The sequence below is a fragment of the Gallinula chloropus genome, assembly GCF_964237585.1.
Source record: "Gallinula chloropus genome assembly, chromosome: 4".
NCBI lineage: Eukaryota > Metazoa > Chordata > Aves > Gruiformes > Rallidae > Gallinula > Gallinula chloropus.
Window position 1 is genome coordinate 45,375,570 of NC_140088.1, and position 14,888 is coordinate 45,390,457.

Sequence of the window (14,888 nt, forward strand, 5' to 3'; positions counted from 1 at the left end):
GACTCCACAATCCCCCTGGGCAGCCTATTTAAACTCTGTATTCAGAGGGCTGTATGGCTCACCATACTTAATAAAAAGAAAGTGAAAATTTTTAAATTGTTCTAAAATCCATGCACTGAAACCTAAAAATGAGACGCGTATGGAGAGTTTGGTTTCTCTTTGAGAAATAAGAAAATGCTTTGGAGCACTTGGAGATTTGGTAGGAGTGGTCACTCTGGGAAAAAATCCAAGGACATTAACAGTTCCTGTTTATTCAAGTACAGCAGTAAACTTTCCCAGTATGGCCAAATACATTCTTTTGTAAGTTAAAGAGTTGTTTAAACATGAGAGATCTTGGTCAGTTTTTAAGGAAAACAAAAAAAAAAAAAAAGAAGAAAAAGCAAAACTTCAGTAGTTCCTGACTTTTTTGGTTCTCTTTTTGGAAAAAAAAAAAAAAGTAATTCAAGATCAGATGCTTGATGGCTTTAAATTTTAACAAGAGAGAAATGTAGTCCAAAATAGGATAGGAAAATTTGAAACAAAGTATAGATAACTTCCATGTAATTGTGTTGGCAATTATTAAAATAATATTGAAAATACTATCAAAACCATTGTCTTCAGTATAGTCTATTTAAAATACATAGAAGATAGTTGAGATCTCAGGAAGCTATAGCAATGTCAAATAAGTATATGTCATGAAAAAAACCGGAAGTGAAATGAGAAAGTACTAAAAACCTGAGTATTCTATCCAGCTGGATGCTTAGAAGTATGTTGGATGATAGTACTCATTATTAATTTATAAGTCACAATGAAAAATACACACAGACAATAGAGCAGTATGAAATGCTAAAGGAAGGACTTTTCCAGAAAGAAACTCAGTAAGCCACCCTAATTCTTTGACCAGGATAACTGGTTTTGTTGATAAAGAAGAAGATAAGTTGTTTATTCTCAAGTTTATTGGAATTTTTGGCCCTGTCCTACTTGATACATGGCCTAGGCAAATCTTGTTTAGGTGAAATCATCCCAAGGTGGATATACATCTGATTGTAAAACTATGCATTTGATTCAAGCTCACTATAATTTTAAAAAATAATAAATAATTTAAAATTATGTTTTTCCATGTAAATTGAATTGCATTTATTTTATCACAGTTATAAACATTCATCATAGCTGTTATCTATTAAATGTTTATTAATCAATGTACACTGTATCTTCCCATATCTGAGTTAATTTTTTTCAAATCCTGCTTCTTCAAGCTCAGTAACATACAGAATAAGGATTCAGTGTTGAAAGGTAATCAAGCTGAAGGTCTCTTAAGTGCTCTCAGGATGTTTTCTAGCTTGCTGCCTTTGCACTGGAAGGATGTTAAAATCTGTAGTTTAAATTCCCACTTATTTTCAAATTCTAGATAGATAGTAGAAGATGGTATGTTGTTTAGTGAACAGCTCATAGAGCAAAATGAACCTGATGCCTTTTTTTTTTTTCAAAATAGCAAATAGTTTAGGATACTCTCAAATGTTATCAAACAATTCTAAAGCAAAGGATAGTTTAGCATTGGTTCTCATGTCTCCAGGGTATTATTACCCAGTTCTCTCTCATACTTGCAAACCTTTACCAAATTGTTCCCCTGAAGACATTTCATGTTTCCTTCTCTGGGTCATTAACAAATACTTAATAGTCTTAGAGCCAGGAGAGGCTCCTGTTTGATCCGTGGTTCTTTTGAACAGTGATACGGATAATGGTGATTTTGAGCCAACTATATAAAATTGTAATCTAGGCTATGAACTTATTGCATGCATTTTGATTTTTCCTCTTCTGTGGTACTCTGAAGTACAAATTAATTCCTAAGCTCCACCCACACTTGTAAGCTTTCTGCAGTAACATACTGAGCTATTGAACTAATTAAAAAAAAAAAGAGAATGAAGTTCCTTTTCCTAAAGCCATTTCTGGTTAGTATTTATAGCACTTACTCTGTACTGCTTGGTCCTCTGCAGCTCATCACTTAGAAGGTGGCCAGCAAAAGGTGGGTTTTTTTTTCCTTTTGAAGACCTAAATAAGTGGAAAGATGCTTGTTCCTGCAGAAGCACAGAGAGCAGCAAATTAGTGTTATACCAAGGTTCACTCTCTTATTTCAGGCTCTATTTGATTTAGAGCAGCTTCAGCCACTGTCAAATAGAACTACGTTTTCAGGGCAATTTGGGTGTTTTGGGGTTGGTTTTTTTTTCATTTTCATTTTGCCAAACTCAGGTCTATCCGTTCAAAACCATAAATAGCTCACTGGATGAGGTTTGCAGGACTGCTATTGTCCAGTTGGGTATTATTAAGTATTTTTAAGGGGAAAAATGGAATCTCAGTTTGTGCATATGCAGCACAAAGACACTGTTACATTCTCATAATGGTTTTGCTGGTAAGAACTTTGCAAGATTAGTAAAGACAGACTCAACTGTGTTACTCAGTAGTGCTGTTCGTGTTGGTGGCTTGGATTAGTTGGAGAAGTACCTAACTGTTCTTGTCCTGAGTATTATTTTCTTCCATTTAAAAACACAATAACAAATACATTAAAAACTAAAGTGATAGTAAATCTAACACAGAGCTATTCCAGTACTGAAGAAACCTTTTCTTTTTTTTATTTATTTTTAAACAAATTTACTATTGCTTTTGGATTTTTTTTTCTTTGTAATTAATGGGAAGCCTTCAATGGTTTAAGTGGGCTCTGTCTTTGTGATACTTTGCTGGAGTATTGGTCTGGGAAAGCTAGCTAAAGGGGATTTTAATGGGTCTGTGGGGGAAAAAAAAATCTGAAGGCTGTGTTTTTTTGTGTAAATGCAATGTTCATTTCTGTTCATGTTGATGGGAAGGTATGTTATTGTTTTTTTCAATGATTTCTTTCTGCTGTGTCTTTTTAGATATGCAGGATCCTCTCTTCATGCACCCTGACTTACCCTGTGGGACTCACACAGGAAGCTGTGGGCATGTAATGCATGCAGCCTGCTGGCAGAAGTAAGGATGTGTCTTTGCAGCCTTTTCATGGTTTTTTGTGGTTTTTTTTATTAATCCATTTTCCAAAACATCTAAGTGCACACTGCAAACACAGTAGAGTAAGTGGATACTTAAGGAGTCAAAAATACAAAAATACTCATCTAAAAATGAAATATGGCACAAGACAAGTTTTGATCTGATGAAGAAAATCATCAGAAAAAGTTTTTAGTGTCTTCCGTGACCCAAAGCATTTTATATCAGCGTTCTGTAGCAACAGTATGTGAACACTGAAGTCTGTGACCAGGTCGGTACTTAAAGCATGAAGCTGATTTAATCTTTAGGCAAGAATCTGGCATTTAGAATAGAATATGAATGGTTAAATCTACTAATATTTCTTCCCCACCCTCCACCCCTCATCCAGTGGTGAACAAACTTAATAAAAGGTAGAGGGAAGAACTGATACTGTGCTTTACTAAGTTTCTTTACTAGTACTCCTCTAGATTTTTGTTGTTTAGGGGAGCCTCCAATTTAGACTAAACATGCTGCAATCTGAGATATTAAAAGACCAAGTTACTTAGCTTGCAGAATATAATCACCCTGGTTGCAGCTTTGTTTGTAGGATTACAGAGGGCAAAGCTAATGCGCTCTCTGTTTGACACCACATAGGTCTGGCGAGTCTAAACAAGCTAAATAGAATGAAATAACTATAGAAATAATCCCACTGAAGTACTATCACAGATAGTTGGGTGGTGCAGTGGCAAGCTACTTCATACTGTTATGATATAAACAGACTCTTGAGGTTTGTTGTTTATACATGTGCCATTTTACTAACTTGTAGTGCTTATCACTTTTCTGTATGTATGTGCTTATATATATATGTATTTTACAGTAAAACATCATTTCAGAATAAATAGGTGCACACACTTAAATGATGTGGAAATATGTTCCTTGAGTATAATACATCTGCTCTTGGCAGATCCATCTACGTCTGCGTAGATCTAAGTAGTGCAACAGTGGAGCTCAGTTCCCTTGCTCTTTTTAAGAACAGATGACTTGCTGTATGACTAAATGCATAAAAATGGACCACAGGCTCTTTTCGTACAGGATGGCACCGAAGGTTGAAGTATAGTCTTTTATTTATTACATAACAGATATTCTAACTTACTAATATGCTTCCAAGCAATGCCTGCCACACCTTTCTAGAGTATCTGTGCAGCCTAAGCCCACTGCAAAATACCCTGCCAAAGTAGTACAAGTTCAAATTAATGCAATATCTTTGTTGTTGCCATGTATGAGGAAGAGATGATGTTTGCAAAAACAAAGCTGTGTGAATGTGGGAAAATAAATGTATGCTTATGTTGATTGTAACAGAATACATTCCTAAATATTCTGTAATGATTAGAACTGCTTCAGGTGACCCTGAACACACACTTTCTATTATTAAATAAGTGGGATTTTATTTTTTCCCTTAACGTGTGTGGTTTAAAACAAGAAAAAAAAAAAGGTCTAGCAGAAGCTAGATAATTTCATACCTGTCTTTAAGATCCTACATACCCAGTCTGAACATGAGTATTGAATTTAGTTGCTTGTATCCAGTCAAGGAGGTAGGTTTTACTGAACTGGTAGGTTTTACTAAAATTAAATAAAAATATATACAATCCCTGTTTCAGACTTACTGTAACAAGTTGCATATGAGAGATATTAGGACAATTCTTCATTGTTTTGAAGATGATGTGAGAAGAGAGTAGAAAATTCAAGGCCTGTTTGTCTGTAAAAATGTTAATGAAGTTTAAAAGCATCTTAAAAACAAGGAGAAGTTGCCATCACTTTTCCATGAGTTCATGTATGTGCTGAAGCACGTGAGAGTTGTAAATCAAAGGAGAAGATTTGTTGGCTTGGATAGGCTGGAAAATAACACGTTTATTACTTGAGCATTTGTGTTCATGTCACATTTGAGCCATTCCACAATCTAGTGATTTTCTTTTTCAATGTTGTAGGTACTTTGAAGCCATGCAGCTGAACTTCCGACAACGTCTGCATGTTGAACAAATATTTGACTTGGAGAATGGAGAGTATCTTTGTCCGCTTTGCAAATCTCTGTGCAATACTGTGATTCCTATTGTTCCCCTGCAAGCTCAAAAAATAAACAGGTGAACTACCAGACTGCATAACCTTTAATTAAAAAAACAATCTAAACTCCCCACTTCGAAACAGGTTGACTCTTTAGATATTTGGAAGGAAAACTTGGGCTGACTTTCCGAACCTGTATAAAAGACTGCACATCTCCTTATTGACTATTCAGCCAAATAGACTGCTGTTGGCAGCCAACCTGTTCTCTTTTGTTTTAAAAGCATTTTTGGTTTGGGTTGGTTTTGGAGTTGATAGCAAATGAGAAAAAGTACTGAGATCACAGAATAACAAGGTTGGAAAAGACCTTTTAGATCAAGTCCAACCTTTCCTGTCCTGTGCTAAACCAAATCCCTGAGCACCTCATCTGCCCGTCTGTTAAACACACCCCAGGGTTGGTGACTCAACCCCCTCCCTGGGCAGCCTGTTCCAGGCCCTGACAACTCTTTCAGGGAAGAACTTTCTCCTAACATCTAACCTGACCCTGCCCTGGGGCAGCTTCATGCCATTTCCCCTTGTCCCATCTCCTGTCACCTGGCTGAAGAGACCATCACCCACCTCTCTACAACCTCCTGTCAGGTAGGTGTAGGTGGTGATAAGGTCCCCCCTCAGCCTTCTCTTCTCCAGGCTGAACATCACCAGCTCCTTCAGCCTATCCTCCTGATAGGATTTGCCTTCCAGCTCCTTCCCCAGCCTGATTGCCCTTCTCTGGACTCGTTCAAGGACCTCAATGTCCTTCTTATGGTGAGGAGCCCAGAACTGGACACAGCACTCAAGGTGTGGCCTCACCAATGCTGAGTACAGGGGCACAATCACCTCCACAGACCTACTGGCCACACTATTTCTGATACAAGCCAGGATTCCGTTGGCTTTCCCTGCTGCCTGGGCACACTGTTGACTAATACTCACCCTGCAGTCACCCAACACCCCCAGGTCCTTCTCTGTCTGACAGCTCTCCAGCCAGTCTCCCCCAAGCCTGTGTTTAGTATTTGGTCTTCATGTTCACACTTCGTGTTGTGTAGTTTGCCTAAAATTTACAAAGCCAGCAAAGCTGTGCAAATAACGACTTAATGTGTTTTGATTCTAAAGTGGCCTCTGTTTTTAGCACATTTTCTTTAAAGTAAAACATGCTTTCTGTTTCTGTTTTCAGTGAGGATGCAGAGGCAGTAGCTCAAATTCTGTCCTTGGCCAAGTGGCTGGAGATTATCATTGTCAGGATATCAGGCTACAGTGTGAAAAATGCTAAAGGTTTGTTCTCTTAATTTTGAAGCTATTCTGTAGGATATCTAATATACCAGTGCATGTTTTAACTAATACTAAAAGAAAACTTCAAAGAAAGAATACACTTTGCTATCAATCAATCAAGACACTGTCAAGTCAAACTGGAGATAAGGTCATGGTCCCTTTTGAGCTGATGGTCTGATTTCACAGTACTCTCACCAGTTTTCTGGCTTCTGTTAAGTTCTTTCCATCTTCCCTGTTAGACAAAAATTATGTACTCTTGGAGAGGAGAGCCACCAACTAAAACTCCAAGGTCATTATTGAGAGTATTGACTGTGAGGTAATAAAAAGAGAAAAAATAAATCCAAAGGGCCCAAATAAAAACATTTGTAGTGTTTAGAAAACAGAAGGTACAGAGGATCAGCGTATCCTTGCAGTCTTAAAATGCAAGAAAGTTCTTTCTCCTTACCAGCAAAGCATTGCTTTTAATCCTGACTTACTTCTGGGAATAGAAGCAAATGTTACTGAAGGAAGAAGGTTAGAAGACAGTCTTGGCTGATGAGATCTGCTCTACAGTTATTTTCAAAGCAGTTTAAAGTAAAAATAAGTCTTCTGATAGACTGCTGTAAGAACTTGTAACACCTTCTTTGTTTTTTAATGTGGATCTAATTTTCTTTTTTTTCCCTGGAAGGAGAGAAACAAAATCTCCCAGCTTTTGCCAAGAAGGGAATGGGGAACTCTTCTTTGGAATTCCATTCCATCCTTAGTTTTGGAGTTCAGCCCTCGTAAGTGTTACTGGAAGTGCTCTCTGCGTTATGTTATTTCTCCTTAAAATAACCTAGGTATACTTCAGGATTTGGATTGAAGGCAAGACACAAACATAGGATTTGATCTGAATATGGGCTTACTTACGCTTTTCCTTAAGCATTCATTGAATATCAGGTCTGTCTTAATTTTCCTGCTGTATGTCTGTTTCAGGGATAGATTTCACTTGGGTTTGGTTGTTGTAATGCAGTATAGGTTACTCAGAGGAATAGGGCTGTGTTCTCTTGCTTTTCCAATGGACAATAGCACTCTCCTACTAAAACAGATTGAATGGATAGATACTTTTCAAGTGTACTCAGCTGTTTGTCTTTTTGGATCACACTGTAAGTATTCTGCTTCTGACTGACATCATAGTCTGCTATATGTCAAAAGTGTTGTCAGAAAGTTGAATTAAATTCTGCCTTGATAATTCATTTCTATGGAAAAGATTCCACAGTTTGCCTGTAAACAGTGTGGTGTTAAAGTATGAGCCTGGCTAAACCCCAGACTTTGTGGTACAATTGTTTTGGCTGTAGAGATTTGGAGTATTAACGTGAATGTCAAATATTTCTGTAACAAAGTTCTTTGTATGACTTTGAAATAGTCATATTCCAGCCTGGCAGCTCTTAGTCTCTCCATTTGTAGAGCCCGTTATGTCAAGGTACTTCCTTACTGCTGGAAACCAGTAATGATTTTTTTTTTCTCCTCTGGACCAACAAAGGGCCTTTGTATTCAAGAATTCTTTCAGAAATAACTAGATGTTGTTAGTGGTTGACCGATAAGTTAAAAATACTATTAATACTTCAGACTGAAATTATCTTGGCTTGCTTTTGCAGAGTCAAATACTCAAGCAGTATCAAGGAGATGCTTATTCTCTTTGCCACCACCATTTATAGAGTTGGGCTAAAAGTTGCTCCAAATGAAGCGGATTACCGGATTCCTGTGATGACCTGGAGCACATGTGCTTTTACCATCCAGTGTATAGGTAAAGTATAATTTGGGTTTATTCCTTCTCATGTCTTGAAAATCTTAACTGTTGTTTGACTGTACAATCTTATATAGTATAGTTGTACAAATGACGCTCTACATAAATAAGAACAGTATGTATAACCACATACATTATATGTAATTACAAGTATAACAATTGAATCATAATCTATCATCAAATATAAATAATAGGATGTTTTTGTTGTATGGTAGTTTATAAAATAAGGCTTGAAATGCCAATGTTGAATTTAGTCTGAGAGCAGGGATTCGTCATGTTCCACGTTATTAATTGTGACATTAAGCATGTTCAGCAAATGTCTTCAGGCTGCCAAAAAATCATTGACCTGCAGGCATCTCCTACACAGCTAAAGATCTAACAGCTATGAAATATTACTTCCTCTCATTATTTGTCTCTATTCTGTAAGAATTCTTATGAACTTTGCAGAAGAAATTGCTAAGCAGATACCACCCCCCTAAACAACCCAAATATTCTATAGCATTTATCTCTTTTTGAAAGCAAAATAATTGTCATAAAAGTGATAATGATTTTTTTGGCGTAGTGTGCCTATTTTAGCAATCTCATTTTATTGCTGTACTATGTACACGAAGATGTTTGTGTAATGAATGTGAAGCTGTAAATCAATTTGTAGCAGCTTTCCAGCAGAGTAATACCTGCTGTTGGAATTGAGAATATAGCTGTACATCTCCAGAAATATTATTTGTCAAGTATGCCCTTTTCTCTTGATGAGGCTGTTGAGTTACAAGCGTAGTCTGCCTTAAATCTTTAGTAGAGACCCAACTGGAGTATCAAGAGCTCAAAAGATTTTTAGGAGAGTTGAGAATATTCTAGGTAGGGCAGGAAAACTTGATTGGTTCTTTTTAGTGTGGGATATTATCAGAGTTTTCAAATGGATTGTGAGAGGACTGGACACCACACAGCTCTATTAATATTAGTGGTCTTAATGCTGTGCAGGTTGTTTTCACTTAATACCGACAAACAAGACCTTGTTGGCTGTCAGTGATGAGTTTGCCAGCAAGTGTATAAACACAGTAACTATTATCACAGATGTGATAGCAAAGACATATGTCAGAAGGAGAAAAATTAAATGCTTTATTAGGCCACAATGATAAAACCAGAAGAACTCCTGTGACAGTGTGACGATTCCTAGGCCATGCCACTTCCTTGGGTTAAGTTTTGTTTACAGAGAGAAAATTTGTAAAGCAAAACTGCTCCGTAGCTTCTAGTATGGTTGCTTTGAATTTAGTCATAAGGTGCACTATTAAAACCATTTAATGGGCGGGTAGCCAAGCTGCCTAGGCAAGGAGCCTTAACTACCTGGCTTAGTGGAGTCTGTAGAGGAGATTTAAAGCATTGTTGATCCAAAGGACATGAATTGCTTTTATTGCCTAAAGCCAGACACTCCAAAATACAAATGTGATTTTTCCCATGTTTCCACAGTACCAGCAGGTGGTGTGTGTTAAAGTGGTGTGTGTTAAAGTGGTGTGTAGAAGTGCTAAGTTAGAACACTTTCCTTTTTTGTTAGAGGTGGTAGAAAACCCAAACCAACCAAATCAAATGTTTTTAAAAGCTTGTTGCAACCACGTATCTGGTAAATGAGAAGTGCTGTTTAAGCTAGATATTTCAGGAGAATTCTCTTGCCAGGATAAAGTTGAGCTTTAAAAAGAAGTGCATGTACTAAGAAGAAATTAATCTTGGATGAAGCGTATTCTAACAGTAATGTTGTGATGGTTCCTGTAGAACAAAGCAACTTTTTTTTTTTTTCCCCTGTGTTTAATTTTAAGAAAACCTTTTGGAAACAGAGGGCAAGCCTTTATTTGGATCTCTACAAAATAGACAGGTATGGGCAAGTAAGTTATGCAATACATTTTAAAGAAAAAAGGGCTTTTTTTATAAGTATATACACACATATAAAAACCTTACTGTTAAAACTGCTACCATCAAGGTCATTCTGTGCTCCTAAAACATTTAGATAACAAAAAGAGAACTCTTAAAAGAATAATGTTATTACTTACACATGAAAGTTCACATTAAATTCATGCACTGATGTATTTTCTGTATGTAGATATGTTTTTACAGCTTGATTTGACGATTTTATTTCCTTTTTCACTGTCCAACCATTTTCTCTTGCGCTCTAGCACAGTGGCCTTAAAGCGTTAGTACAGTTTGCAGCTGCTCAGAGAACAACATCACCGCAGCTCCTGATTCAGAAACATCTGATTCGTCTTCTAGGAGGTATTGTATTCTTTCTCTTTAATATCTCTTTGTAGTGCAGAGGATTCTATTGCAAAAGGGCACACACATTAATAGAAGCAAAGGTTAGACTACTGACAACAGTGCCAACTTCAGTTTCTCTAATGGTGCCTTAAATAATGGAGTATTCCTTGATTTTGAGTAATCAATAATTCTGTTAACCCAGCCCTGCATTAGTGAAGTCCCCCAAAAATCCTAGATTTCCTAGGCCTGGAGATACTCAGCTCTGGAACACTTAGAGACAGTTAGCAATCTTTTTCTGGTAATGTTCAAAATTACCCGAATTAAGAGTGCTGTACAGCTGGATAAAAAACAGGTATCCCTCTTTCTTAATGGTGACACTTCGCCTTTTCAGTACTTTCAAAAGGCTACTTCCAACCTAGTTTAAGGTATTTTGTTCCCAGGGAGGGCTCGTTTGAAACACATAAATACTATCCTTCATGATTTTAACTGATAAGGTTGGCACGGTGGTCTTTGTGAATCACACTCTTTGCCTCAAATACAAGCAGTACACTGTTAATTAAGTAGATGCTTCTTTAGTTCAGAGACTGGACTTTTTGTAATGAACACTCAGAAGCAATAGAGGCTCTCATACCAGTCTGATATTGCAGAAGAAGAAAATACATATCAAGTGCATAACTGATATTTTTATTTTGTAGTTCTTCTACCAAACTTTAAAGTGGAGGATACTCCATCCCTCTTAGAAGTAGACATGTTCCATATTTTGGTAAGCAGGTTCCTTTTGTTCTTTATATTAATGCTCTTGAGCATGGATTTTTGTGTACTCTGTGGTGGATAATCCTGCATTATCTGTTCACTTTCATGAATTAAATGATTATACATGAACACTGTGTGCAAGCAATTGCTGGAGCAAATAATTACTTATGGCTGAATAATTACTTATTCCTGATTCCTTTGTGTTCACTCCATCCTCTTCACTCTTCTTAGCTGCTTCTTCCTGTTCTTAAGACAAATCTCTATTACAGTTTCTTCTACTGTTAAAAAAACCCAACCCAACCCAACCACCAGAAAGCAAACAAACAAAACCCTAAATCCACCAAAATAAAACCCATTTTGCTCTGGTTGCCTCGGTCTCTCTTCTCACTTTTTTTTCAATGTGCTTTGTCTTATGTCAAAACCCAGAAATGAAGCTTTCTAGGAATTGGACATGCTGCCTTGGTGTGTCTCTAAACTAGCAACTGCTGTGGAGCTGTGTCTGAGTTTCCTGTGTGGTAGAGGGACACAAATGGTTCACGACGCTTTGTGAATTAAAACTAGCAAGATACATCTCTAAATTGACCACGGAAACGGAATTTAAATGTATAGTGAGAGTATAATTTGCATTCCCCATGTAGCTAAAACCGAATTTCTGTTCCTTCAATCTGAATTCTTTCCCTTTCACTGTAGGTAGGAGTTGTGTTGTCATTTCCATCTTTATACTGGGACGACGCTGTAGACTTGCAACCTTCATCAACCAGTTCAGCCTATAACCACCTCTACCTCTTCCACCTGACCACACTGGCACACATAATGCAAATCGTCATCTCTTCAGCAACAGGTAGAGGTGTGTTTGGGTTGGATTATTCTGGCATTTTTACACAATTACTTAAAAATAATGGATGGACACCATTAGTGCCTTTCAGGTATAAACTGCTACATTCATAAGTTTAATAAATCGCAGTGCTAGATATTAATCACTGTTTTCTGGTAAAAAATAAGTAGCACGACCATCATTTCCAGAGCATTTTAATTGTATCACTTCTCCGTGCTTAGCCTAAGAAAACAAAATAGTTATTGGTATATCTGTACTTGATCAAGTCAGTCACTCCAGAGTAGTCCCTCTTTGCTCCTTGTAGGAGAAGGAAAAGACTGGCCCTGCAGCAGCACTCTGAGCTGTGCAGTGTCAGTGTGGATTTGGGAAATAACTTCTCTTTGCCCTTCAAACTAGTACACACCCAAGAGCCTGAAATACAGAAACCTGTAAACAGATAGGAAAGAATTTCACTTCCCCCTGTATTTTATACTACAGTTAAAACCTGCCAGTCAGTAACCTAAATGCTTCCTAGCTGCTACTTTTTTCTGCAGCACCATGGGAATTACAAATAAAAATAAAAAAATATTTTAGCTTAAGCTATGTAGGACAGGAACTTCAGAAGTTCAAGCAAAGGAAGTGGTTTTATGTGAGGATAAGCAATGAGACAGTAATCGTGATCCTTTTCTACAGCATGCAGTTTTAGGACAACATTCGTTAGGTTAAAACCAGCAAACACAAAAGAATGAAGTAAAATAAAGTGGAAATATTGATGTAATGCAACTTTAGGAGGAAAAAAAAAAAAAAGCAGAGCTCTTATATGTAAAGGAAGAGAAGTGTGTCACAAATGAAGAGTATTTATTCTTCTTTTCATGTGCAGAATCCCCGACTGCTCGATCGTATGAGAACAGTGAGGAGGCACACTCTGCACAGTCCTTCTGCAGAGAGGTTTCCCAGTACACCAGTGGGTAAGCAGCAGTTCAGTTGCAGCACTGTGTTTTCCTAGAAAGATGGCAATCCACCAGGATTGACCTGAACAACACAGAAAACAGAGGAAAAAGTATCTGGTTTGTACAGGGAGTTAGCACAATGCCTTGTGCTATCTTCACCAGCAAACTGGTGAAAGAGCACTTCTAGTTGAAACAGAGGAAATTCATAGTCAAAGGATGAAAAATACTGATACCCGTTCTAGAGAGAAATACAGTCGATAACTATACTAGTTATTTTTTATTTTGTCATAATTGTTTTTTTACATCTCACAATTATAGATGGAAACCAGCAAGAAGGAAGTGGTTCTACTATAAAAGGGGGGAAATGATAAAGCTAAACGCTGTTGCTTAGTTGATGGAGTGTCAGTGCCTGTCTTTTCAGATTTTATTGACAGGTATAGCTACAAACTCTTTAGTACTTCAGTATCTGTGTGTGAAATAAGCTAAGTAGTAGAGATGCACCATCTACAAATTCTGCCTTGATTTATCACCACCAGGGCTAGTTGCAAAGATATGCCAGTGCTACCCACTTATCTAAAAGCCTGAAGTCTAAATTTCTAAAGATTTACAATTTCATGTTTAACTAATAAGAGTAATTTTTGTGAGGCCTGAGCTTAGAATCAGAGTAGCTGTGTGTTTTGGAAGATCAGCTCCCTGCACTGAGATGCCCAATTACGAAGTCTAGGCAACCAGGCCCTGAAGCTTTGTGTTTAATTTCTGTGTATTACTTGTCTTCTAAGAAATCTGGTTGGTCTGTACTTAGACAGCACAATCTACATAATCATTTTGCAGTAATCTATGGTGTTATAATACAGCTTTACAGGTTACTCCACCACATGTCCTGGTCAACCCCTGTGTGAACATCCTCTTCCCTTGTGAAATTAACATCAGTTGAAAATTTTTAGGAAACAGGGATGCTGGAGAAGAGCTGAATTTACTATGAAATTTAGACTAAATGCTCATAGAGCATGAGCTGCAAGAATTATTACTGAGATTATTATCACTCTGACATTTTTTGTAAAAAAAAAAACCAAAAAGGTTTTGCAAGAGCTTTATGAAAACTGAGTGCTACTGTTGTGACTTCCCTAATGAAGTACGAGGTACTGGTTTTTAAGTTCTCTTGGTTTTGTTGTTCTTGGGGAATATTTATGTTTGTGGGCATTGAATTTTTGAATTGAATTCTGAACACCAACTGAATGAAGAAAGAAAATGCTGGCTTTTGGTGATTAAACCAAGCGGCATAAGAATCGGTTGCTCTCTGTGTGGTGCTGTATTGCACAGTTTAAATCAGGTTACCTTGAGTTGCCTGGAGATGGAAAGCTATGTTTCTTTACAATAACTCTGTAAAATGAAAGTTGAGATAACTCCATGGCTTAATTTAAGTGTTCTACATAAACTCAGTGCTCATTCCTTACGGGAGATTGGAAGTTAGGTGCTGGTGGCTGTGTTTCACAGAATTTTGGATATATCACTGTTGATCCTACACAGCTGCTATTCTATATTCTATAGCACTAGCCCAAATGTGCAAGTGCTAGAAGATTTTGCACTGTGAGTGACTGCAGCTGTTTCTCATTTGTGTATTACAGTTGCTTTAGCCAGGATATTCCAGGCTGGCTTGTGTGGGATTGCATTAAAAAAGGCATCATGCCTTATCTTCGTTGTGCTGCTTTATTTTTTCATTATTTGCTGGGAGTTTCTCCACCTGAGGAGCTACTACAAGGTAAATATGAGAAAACAAATGTATCTATATATTGATGTTTACTGTTTTCGTGTAGGTGGAGTTTTTCAGTGTTCACAATAACTTAATATGTTAAAGTAAGACTTGGAAAGAAAAGGAAATACTGATTTGTATTGGATGGGGTAGGCATGAGAAGTTCGGTTGTCTGGCCCCTCCCAGCATGGAAAGGAGTTACTTCTCAGTATGTACAAATTGTGAATTACCAATGATTCAGTCATAGTAAGTATTTGTATATACAAATGTTCTGTGACTTCAGGATAA

The 14,888-nt window shown here is 37.2% G+C and overlaps 1 protein-coding gene across 1 annotated transcript in view; it reads left to right on the top strand.

Annotated features, from left to right (window-relative positions):
• UBR1 (ubiquitin protein ligase E3 component n-recognin 1) overlaps positions 1-14,888 on the top strand; it is a gene marked incomplete at its 5' end in the record, with an annotated part of 78,997 nt that overhangs the window by 54,825 nt on the left and 9,284 nt on the right. The window contains 11 exons of the mRNA XM_084263857.1: positions 2,886-2,979; positions 4,956-5,108; positions 6,236-6,333; positions 6,998-7,091; positions 7,947-8,095; positions 9,901-9,956; positions 10,255-10,351; positions 11,029-11,096; positions 11,777-11,927; positions 12,781-12,868; positions 14,476-14,609. Coding sequence (XP_084119983.1) covers positions 2,886-2,979; positions 4,956-5,108; positions 6,236-6,333; positions 6,998-7,091; positions 7,947-8,095; positions 9,901-9,956; positions 10,255-10,351; positions 11,029-11,096; positions 11,777-11,927; positions 12,781-12,868; positions 14,476-14,609 — 1,182 coding nt within the window. The remainder of the gene's footprint in view (positions 1-2,885; positions 2,980-4,955; positions 5,109-6,235; positions 6,334-6,997; positions 7,092-7,946; positions 8,096-9,900; positions 9,957-10,254; positions 10,352-11,028; positions 11,097-11,776; positions 11,928-12,780; positions 12,869-14,475; positions 14,610-14,888) is intronic.